The following is a 10,344-nucleotide window of genomic DNA, read 5'->3' on the forward strand; positions in this document are numbered from 1 at the left end:
AGAGAGGGAAGAGAAGGGAAGGGAAAGGAAGGGGAAGGGACGGGAGGGGAGGGGGAGGGGAGGGGGAGGGGAGGGGAAGGAAAAGGGAGGGAAGGGAAGGGATCCCTTGTTTCCACTCTCAGTATGTAAACTCTGAAGAAGTTCAATTAATCTTTTCCAATCTAAAACCACCAAGGGGGGCAATTCACCCTCCCCACCCCCACCCCCTGCCCAAAGAGGGTCAAGATTGCTCTGCGGCACAGCAAGCAGTTTGATTGTCAAAGTTGATGGGGGGGGGGGAAATGACACCTTGCAATTGAGGATCTTGAGTTCTCCCAGGTCACTAGATCCCCAATGTGCCCCCAAAGACTGTTGGTTAATGGTGTCAGCTATTCTGTGACTCAATTCCTCCCAGAAAAAGGGCTGTGATTCCCTAAATCCTAAGGCTTGTGATTTACATGCGGGAATAGATGGGGAAGACAGGAGTCCTAGTGGACCATCCCTTGAATAGGAGCCAGCCGTGTGCTGCAGCTGCCAAAAAGGCCAACACAGTGCTAGGCTGCATTAACAGAGGGATAGAATGAAGATCACGTGAAGTGTTAATACCACTTTACAAGGCCTTGGGATAAGGCCACACTTGGAATACGGCATCCAGGTTTGGTCACCACGATGTAAAAAAGATGTTTTAGACTCTGGAAAGAGTGCAGAGAAGAGCAACAAAGATGATTAGGGGACCGGAGGCTAAAACATATAAGGAACGGCTGCTGGAATTGGGTATGTCTAGTTTAATGAAGAGAAGGACGAGGAGGGACATGATAGCAGTCTTCCAATATCTCAGGGGCTGCCCCAAAGAAGAGGGAGTCAAGCTGTTCTCCAAAGCGCCTGAAGGCAGGACAAGGAGAGAAGCAACCTAGAACTAAGGAGAAACTTCCTGACAGTCAGAACAATTAACCAGTGGAACCACCTGCCTCCAGAAGCAGTGAATGCTCCAACACTGGAAGTTTTTCAGAAGAGACTGGACAGCCATTTGTCTGAAATGATATGGGGTTTCCTGCCTGAGCAGGGGGTTGGACTAGAAGACCTCCAAGGTCCCTTCCAGTTCTATTTTGAATTGAATAGTCTGATGAAGAGAAGGACGACGGGGGACATGATAGCAGCCTTCCAGTATCTCAGGGGCTGCCCCAAAGAAGAGGGAGTCAAGCTATTCTCCAAAGCACCTGAAGGCAGGACAAGAAGCAACGGATGGAAACTAATCAAGGAGAGAAGCAACCTGGAACTAAGGAGAAACTTCCTGACAGTCAGAACAATTAACCAGTGGAACCACCTGCCTCCAGAAGCGGTGAATGCTCCAACACTGGAAGTCTTTAAGAAGAGACCGGACAGCCGTTTGTCTGAAATGGTACACGGTCTCCTGGCTTGAGCAGGGGGTTGGACTAGAAGACCTCCAAGGTCCCTTCCAACTCTGTTACTCCAATTCTATTATTCTGTATTTCTGTTGTGCTGCTTGCCCCCCCCCCCACCCCTGGGATAAATAGCCCGGCTCTCTTCTTTACAACCTGGCCACTGACAAACATTCTCTCTCCGGCTCCAGATTGGATGGAAAAGTTTCCATACTTCGAGATTGGCGTCTTGTCAGTCCTCCCCTCTCCTGCCTTCCGTGGCTCTTGGTGACCAAGCCTGGAATGCAAGGGAGGCTTTGGAGGGAGGGGGCGGCCACAGCTCAAGCCCACTTTGTCCCAGCAAGAATAGGTCTTTTGAGGATCGGCCATCTCTCTCTCTCTCTCTCTCTCTCTCTCTCTCTCTCTCTCTCTCTCTCTGGGATCCTTTGTGCGGGATTAATAAGATGCTCTGCCCAGCTGGTGGAAAGTTGGCCGCTGACCGGTTGCTGCCTTCTGGCTGGGCAGTGACATCCGAAGGAATGTTCTCCTCCGAGCAAAGAAAGACCTTTCCAGGGAAGCCTCAGAACGGCCCGCCCGCCAATCTGTCTTGATGGTTTATTTTGTTTATTTATCTCCTGCCTTTGTTCTACTTCTTCTTCACTTTTCTTTACTCCATTTCCATAGCAGCCTATTCTTAGTCAGTGACTTTGGGTGACTTTACAGTTTATATGTGTGTATGTGTGTGTGTGTGTGTGTATAGATAGATAGAGACAGATAGAGATAGAGATAGATAGAGAGATAGAGATAGATATATATATATATATATAGAGAGAGAGATAGGTTAGAGATAGATACAGATAGATAGATAGATAGATAGATAGATAGATAGATAGATAGATAGATAGATGATAGATAGATAGATAGATGATAGATAGATAGATAGATAGATAGATAGATAGATGATAGATAGATAGATAGATAGATAGATAGATGATAGATAGATAGATAGATAGATAGATGATAGATAGATAGATAGATAGATGATATAGATACATAGATACATAGATAGATAGAGATAGATAGAATAGAGATAGATACAGACAGAGATAGATAGAGATATAGAGACAGATAGGGATAGAGATAGAGATAGATAGAGAGATATAGATAGATTAGAGAGAGAGAGATACATAGATAGAGATGGATGGATGGATGGATGGATAGATAGAGATAGAAATATAGATAGATAGATAGATAGATAGATAGATAGATAGATAGATAGATAGATAGATAGATAGATAGATAGAGATTTATCAATATAGATATAGAGATAGATATATAGATATAGATATAGATATAGATATAGATAGATAGGTAGATAGAGAGATAGAGAGATATAGAGAGGTAGAGAGATTAGAGAGAGAGATACAGATAGATACATAGATAGAGATAGAGATAGAAAGATAGAAAGATAGATAAGATAGATAGAAAGATAGATGTAGACAGAGAGAGAGATAAAGAGATAGAGGTAGAGATACACACATACACATATTTCAGTTAAAAATGCTACAAACAGTTTAAAACAATAAAAACACTTTATGGCTTTTATAAGGAACTCAAGGCAGGGAACATTGGTAACCCTCCTTCCTAATCTTTTTTCCCTCTTAACAACAGCCTTGTGAGGTGGATTGGGCTGGGAGAGAGGGACTGGCCCAAAGTCACTCAGCCAGTTTCTGTGCCTACACCTCAGCTGGTTTTCACGTCCAAGACAAAACTAGAACTCACCGTCTCCTTGGTGATTGGCCCAATGTCACTCAGTTGGCTTTCATGAGTAAGGCAACTAGAACTCTCCGTCTCCTGGTGATTGGCCCAAAGTCACCCAGCCAGCTTTCATGCCTAAGGCGGGACTAGAACTCATCGTCTCCTGGTGATTGGCCCAAAATTACCAGCTGATTTTCGTAGCTAAGGCAGGACTAGAACTCACCATCTCCTGGTGATTGGCCCAAAGTCACCCAGCCAGCATTCATGCCTAAGGCAAGACTAGAACCGGGATGCCTTGCGCACAGTTACTCATGCTCTTGTCACCTCCCGCTTGGACTACTGTAACGCTCTCTACATGGGGCTCCCCTTGAGGAGCACTCGGAGGCTCCAGCTAGTCCAAAATGCAGCCGCGCGGGTGGTAATGGGAGTGACTCGTCGCTCCCATGTAACGCCACTGCTGCGCGAGCTGCACTGGCTGCCTGTGGCCTTCCGGGTGCGCTTCAAGGTGTTGATTATCATCTTTAAAGCGCACCATGGCATCGGATCTGGCTACCTCCGAGACCGCCTTCTGCCACAGATTACCTCTCACCGGCTGATACGCTCCCACAGAGCGGGTCTCCTCAGGGTGCCGTCAACCAGACAGTGCCGGTTGGCGACCCCCAGGGGGAGAGCCTTCTCTGTTGGAGCCCCCACCCTCTGGAACGAGCTGCCCCCAGAGATCCGGTTGATTCCGGATCTCCCCTCCTTCCGCCGTGCCCTCAAGACATGGTTGTTTCAGCAGGCAGGACTGGCCTAGGGACATTTTAAATTGGTTTTTAATTAATTTTAAAATATGAATAGGCCTATTGAATATATCTTTTAATTGATTTTAAATTTTGTAGATTTGTATCGATTGTTCTGTTTTTAATTGGCTGTAAGCCGCCCTGAGTCCACTAGGAGAAGGGCGGGATATAAATGCAATAAACTTGAACTTGAACTTGAACTAGAACTCACCATCTCCTGCTGATTGGCCCAAAGTCTCCTAGCCAGCCTTCGTGTCTAAGGTGGGAATAGTCGCCTGGTGATTGGCTCAAAGTAATAATAATAATAATAATAATAATAATAATAATAATAATAATAATAATAATAATAATAATAATAATAATAATAATAATAATAATAATAAAGTTGGAAGGGACCTTGGAGGTCATCTAGTCCAACCCCCTGCTCAGGCAGGAGACCCTATACCATTTCGGACAAATGGCTGTCCAGTCTCTTCTTAAAAACTTCCAGTGTTGGAACATTCACCGCTTCTGGGGGCAGGTTGTTCCATTGGTTAATTGTTCTCACTGTCAGGAAGTTTCTCCTTAGTTCTAGGTTGCCCACTCAGCTTTCATGGCTAAGGCAGAACTAGAATTTACCATCTCTTAGTTTCCCATGAAGATGTGTTGGACTTCAATTGCCAGAATTCCCCAGCCAGTACGAATTCCCTCCTTGGCTAGGGAATTCTGGGAGTTGAAGTCCATATCTCTTCAACCTTGCTGAGGTTGAAAAGCCCCGTCTTGAATCCAAAGCAAGAGAATTCGAGAGTTTTGCTTCCAGATTCGCTGCGTCCCGCCGTCCCAAACTCCGAATCAAAAGGCTGTTTGCAAACACGGCTCTCCAGCGCGCTAGGAATACTTCATCACCCACACACAATTTGTGGAATTATCATGTGTTTTGTGTTTTGCATACTTGCAAAATATTTTGCCATCATTTTGCAGAGCCAGGAATTCGGTGCGAAAGGCTGTCTGGCTTGCCACCAGCTTTAGGATCAGGAGGGGCTGCCCAAAAATAAAATTCATTTTATTTCCCAAGGTTTTTTTTTGTTACGTCCAACGTTGGGCACCGTTTGCCCTCTCAACAGACCTAGCTGGCGTGCAGAATTGGGCTGCCCATTAAATCGTACCCTGAGGAAAAGTTTGATTTAACACAGGTGTCTCTGAGTTTGACAACTTTTAAGACCTGTGGACTTCAGCTCCCAGAATTCCCCAGCCAGCCATGCTTAAAAGTTGCCCACACTGGAGACCCTGGATCCAGGAAGTGCAAAATAGTGAGGAATTGAGTTCAAACAATTGTTGAAGGAAGTCTTCATCATGGTTCAGTCCAAGCCGGGAATAAACAAAACGGAGACTGCTTTAGAAAGAAGGTTGCAGTTTATTGAAGAGGAGAGCCAGACAGGAAGATGGCTCTGGAAGAAAAGAGAGAGAGAGAGAGAGCACATGTAAGGAATCGGTTTTTATACCCTCTGGAGCATTTTGTTGGAGTTGTTCCTGTGGCATGAACTTTGACCTGAGTCTGAGTGTGCCTTTCTGGTATTCTGATGGTGGTGGGTTAATCCTATTATGTCCCAAGGGTCATATCCTGCTTCCCTGGGGCTGGGGCTGATGACTCTTAGATTTTTGGTGTGTTGATTCTAGGGATCTTTCTTCCTAATCCCAGTTTTCTGACTCCAGTCTTTCTGACAAGATTATCACATCTGCAATTCTACAGACTTGGGTTTCTGTTTGGGACAGAGAGACTTGTGTGTGGGCGGGGTTGGTTTCTGCTTTTAAAATCCTTTAGGGAAATATATTCTGCCTTTTAAATATTTCCAAAAATATTTATTTCTCTAGTGGGGGTGGGACTGACTTCCCACACAAGCAAGGGGCAAATGCGTTAGGATGGACCTCACAAGCCCAATTTCCCCCTTCCTACTTCAGGGGAAGGCGGGGGACGAGAAACAGAAAGGAAGGCACCCAAGAGCACGTGCAGAGTGTTTTTCCCGTTATCTCTAGGAACTGACGGCATGCAACGCAGCAGCTTGATTAAACTCATAATTGCAACTGTGCTAACAACTTGAGAAAGGCCTATAAAATCGGTACCTTTTATTTCAGCTTACATTTACTCACCGTGTGCTAGAAAAATAACCCCCCCAGCAGGGAAAGATACACAAAAGCATTGCGTAAGGTAAAAATCGTAATCAAAATTAGCCCAGCTGAACGGTTAATCTCTCTTTTATCTTTCCTCTCCTCCTTTTAAACTGGACGATGCTTGGGAGAATACAAATATTTGTTCCAAAGAGTGATTGGTTTATTGACCAAGAGATTGATCTAACCGCTCAACAGTAATTGAAAGCAGTCTGCTTCACCAATAAACACTAATAAGTCAATAAAAACCACACAATGAAAAAGCAGAGTTTATTAAAATACCAACAAAGGTGAAAAGACTGGGCTTTAATTAATTCCCTGATCTCTAGGTTAAAATGGCTGAACTAAATCATTTCAACAGGGGTAGACAAGATTGGCCCCTTTAAGACCTGTGGACTTCAACTACCAGAATTCTCCAGCCAGCTAGCTAGAGCATTCTGGGTGTTGAAGTCCACAGGTCTTAAAGGGGCCAAGATTGGTGATATCTCTGTCCCACACCATTATTTTTCCACCCTGGCAACTTAATAGAATAGAATAGAATGGAATGGAATAGAAATAACAATTAGAATAGAATAGAATAGAATAGAATAGGAGCTGGAAGGGACCTTGGAGGTCTTCTAGTCCAGCCCCCCGCTCGAGCAGAACCTAGACCATCTCAGACAGGTGAATGTCTAGTCCAGTGGTTCTCAACCTGTGGGTCGGGACCCCATTTGGGGTCGATCGACCATTTCATGGGGGTCGCCAAGCAAGGCTGTCCGCCATTTTTTTTCTCCATTTTTTTTCTCCGCCATTTTTTCCCCCTTTTCCGGCGAGTGCCTTACCTCCCTTGGGCTGGGCCAGCTGGTGGTCGGCCTGCTCCGTCTCTGCCGCTTGCCAGCTATGCCTCGGCCGGCGCAGGGGGCGGAACCACGCATGCACGGCGCTCCCGGGCAGGGAAAGTCCTCGACTTATGACTGGTTGGGTAGTCCTCGACTTACAACCGGTTTAGTCCTCAACTTACGACCGGTTTAGTCCTTGACTTACGACCGGTTGGGGTCGCGGCATTAAAAAGGTTGAGAACCACTGGTCTAGTCTCTTCTTAAAAACCTCCAGTGATGGAGCGCCCACGATTATTGGTGGCAAGCTGTTCCGCTGGTTGATTGTCCTGTCAGGAAGTTTCTCCTTAATTCCAGGTTGCTTCTCTCTTTGGTCAGTTCCCAACCATGATTGGAACTTTTTAATACACATGGACTTCAACTTCCAGAATTTCCCAGCAATTCAGAAAAAGTGGAAGTTTTGAATCAGATTTGTGGATTGGAAAAAAAGGCTAGCAGATTTGTTTTAATGAAGAGAAGGACAAGGGGAGACATGATAGCAGCCTTCCAGTATCTCAGGGGCTGCCCCAAGGAAGAGGGAGTCAAGCTATTCTCCAAAGCGCCTGAAGGCAGGACAAGAAGCAACGGATGGAAACTGACCAAGGAGAGAAGCAACCTAGAACTAAGGAGAAACTTCGTTAACAGTGAGGACAATTAACCAATGGAACAGCTTGCCTCCAGAAGCGGTGAATGCTCCAACACTGGAAGTTTTTAAGAAGAGACTGGACAGCCATTTGTCTGAAATGGTGTAGGGTTTCCTGCCTGAGGAGGAGTTGGACTAGATGATCTCCACGGTCCCTTCCAACTTTATATTATTATTGTTGTTGTTGTTACTACTTAAAGCTTCCCTTCCAATAATTCTTCAAGGTCGATGCTCAGAACTGGGCAGAAGATGAAATCCGATCTGAGAAGAATCCAAAGTCATCTTTCTCCGATCTGGAAATTGTATTTCTGCCACGCAGCCAAAAATCCCGTCGGCTTTCCCTGCAGCCGCCTCGCTTGCTGACTCATGTCCTCTACTCGTATTTCGAAGGCAGGTGATCCTCCACTTACGACCACAATCGGGTCCCAAATTTCTATGGCTGAGACAGTTGTTAAGTGAATTTGGCCACCATTTTACGACCTTTCTCGCCAGCGTTGTTATGTGAATCCCTGCAGTGGTTAAGTTAGTGACACGGTCGTTAAATGAACCTGGCTTCCCCCCCCCCATTGTCTCTGCTTGTCGGAAGGTGGCAAAAGGGAATCGCATGACCCCGGGGACACGGCGACCGTCGTAACTCCGAGTCAGTTGCCAAGCATCCGAATTTGGATCACGCGACCACAGTCGGTAAGCGAGTCGCTTCAGATGTTACATTATTAACAGTACACCGTTGTTGAGTGAATCGGGCTTCCCCATGGGTTTTGCTTGTCAGAAAGGGATCACATGACATCCCCCCCTCCCCACGGGCACTCCAAAGGTCATACATACGAGTCAGTTGCCAAGCCTCCTAATTTTGATCTAGTGACCCTAGGGATGCTGCAACGGTCCTAAGTCACTTTTAATAATTATAATTATAATAATTATAATTATAATAGTAATAAAGTTGGATGGGACTTTGGAGGTCATCGAGTCCAATCCCCTGCTCAGGCAGGAACCCTACACCATTTCAGACAAATGGCTGTCCAGTCTTTTCTTCCAGTGTTGGAGCATTCACCGCTTCTGGAGGCAGGTTGTTCCACTGGTTAATTGTTCTAACTGTCAGGAAGTTTCTCCTTAGTTCCAGGTTGCTTCTCTCCTTGATCAGTTTCCATCCGTTGCTTCTCGTCCTGCCTTCAGGCGCTTTGGAGAAGAGCTTGACTCCCTCTTCTTTGGGGCAGCCCCTGAGATACTGGAACACTGCTCTCATGTCCCCCCTCGTCCTTCTCTTCATTAAACTAGACATACCCAATTCCAGCAGCCTTTCCTTATATGTTTGAGCCTCCATTCCCCTAATCATCTTTGTTGCTCTTCTCTGTACTCTTTCTAGAGTCTCAGCATCTTTTTTACATCTTTCCCCCAGTGCCGTTGTAATTTTGAATGGTCACTAAACGAAGCGTCGTAAGCCGAGGACTAACCGGGTGGGAGGCTTGGAGAGGCGCCTTAAGATGCTTTGCGGACCCCCCAGAAGCGACACCCCCCCCAAAGTCCGGGATGCCGGCTGCAGGGTCTCTTCCACCGGGCTCCCGCTCCCCATTCTACCGGGTGTGTGTGTCTGCATCGCTCACCCACCCACTCACCCACCCTCCCCAGCCAGGGTCCCCTTTGCAAATCGCTCGGGACCCCCACCCCCAAAGTCCCCCCCTGCGGGTCCGTGCACGAAAAGAGCCTGCAAGTCGGTCCCCGCGGGGTGCAGGAGCGACCCGGGCAATTTCCCCGGGCTTGTGGACTTCAACTCCCAGAAGTCTCAGCTACGGCCGCGCGGGCCGAGGCATGCCGGGAGCTGAAGTCCACGTGGACCAGGAAGTGACCGAGGATATTGCTGCGCGGAAAGCGAAGGTATTCCGCGGCGCTGAGAACTTGCGTGTTAGGCAACGGGGGTCGTCTGGAAGGGTCTCGGAAAGGTTGGGCTGTTGGGAAAAGTGGGGAGAGCTGCTTCGGACCCCCCCTCCTCCTGCCCCCCCTCCCCAAATCCCGACTGTCTCGTTTTATGCCTTTGGGGCAGCCTTGTGTGTATGTATGTGTGTCTGCTCCTTTGTTCGGTCTACCTTACAGGGTCGTTGTGGAGGAGCAAAGGGGAGACAGGGAGAGCCTGCTGCTCGTCCCTGGCTCAGAAGGGATTCAAATGCAATAAAATAAGCAAGGGGGAAGGGGCTATTTGGGGGCAGGGAGGGGTTCCTTCCCACTGCCAGGAGCAAAATTGTGGGCTCGATTCCCCCCCAACCCAACAATCGGGGCTTAGGCTGGTTTGTGACTCGGTGCACAAACCGTGGTTCCTTGAGGGTGGGAGAAAAAATTGCCCCAGTGCCCCAATTTGATCTCCTGGTTAGGATAATTGACTAGGAGGGGCTGATACCCCCCCCCCCAATCAGAAGCAAAGAGGTTAGAAAAAAAAAACTCCATTCTGGTTTCTTCTTAGCCAACATTTGCTGAAGACCAACCTGCCTTTTCTGCCGTGGCTTTAATGATGATGATTAATCTTGGCCTGATTTAATCCTCTCTGGAACGCCTGATGGAGAAAGCATCGATCAAGGGCCGAAGAGCCCCCCAAAAAACTTAATCCTCTTTTTATATAATAATAATAATAATAATAATAATAATAATAATAATAATAATAATAATAATAATAATACAGTTGGAAGGGACCTTGGAGGTCATCTAGTCCAACCCCCTGCTCAGGCAGGAAACCTTATACCATTTTGGACAAATGGCTGTCCGGTCTCTTCTTAAAAACTTCCAGTGTTGGAGAAAGGAGGGAGGGAGGGAAGGAA

General features: G+C 46.8%; 1 protein-coding gene across 1 annotated transcript in view; it reads left to right on the forward strand.

Moving 5' to 3' along the window:
* Window positions 1-9,346: 9,346 nt before the first annotated feature.
* LOC107297610 (GDP-L-fucose synthase-like) overlaps window positions 9,347-10,344 on the forward strand; it is a 16,490-nt gene continuing 15,492 nt past the window's right edge. Inside the window, exon 1 of the mRNA XM_015826974.1 lies at window positions 9,347-9,412. Within this exon, the coding sequence (XP_015682460.1) occupies window positions 9,347-9,412 (66 nt within the window). The remainder of the gene's footprint in view (window positions 9,413-10,344) is intronic.

This window comes from Protobothrops mucrosquamatus, unplaced genomic scaffold, assembly GCF_001527695.2.
Source record: "Protobothrops mucrosquamatus isolate PMUCROS unplaced genomic scaffold, P.Mucros_1.0 scaffold3412, whole genome shotgun sequence".
Classification (NCBI taxonomy): domain Eukaryota; kingdom Metazoa; phylum Chordata; class Lepidosauria; order Squamata; family Viperidae; genus Protobothrops; species Protobothrops mucrosquamatus.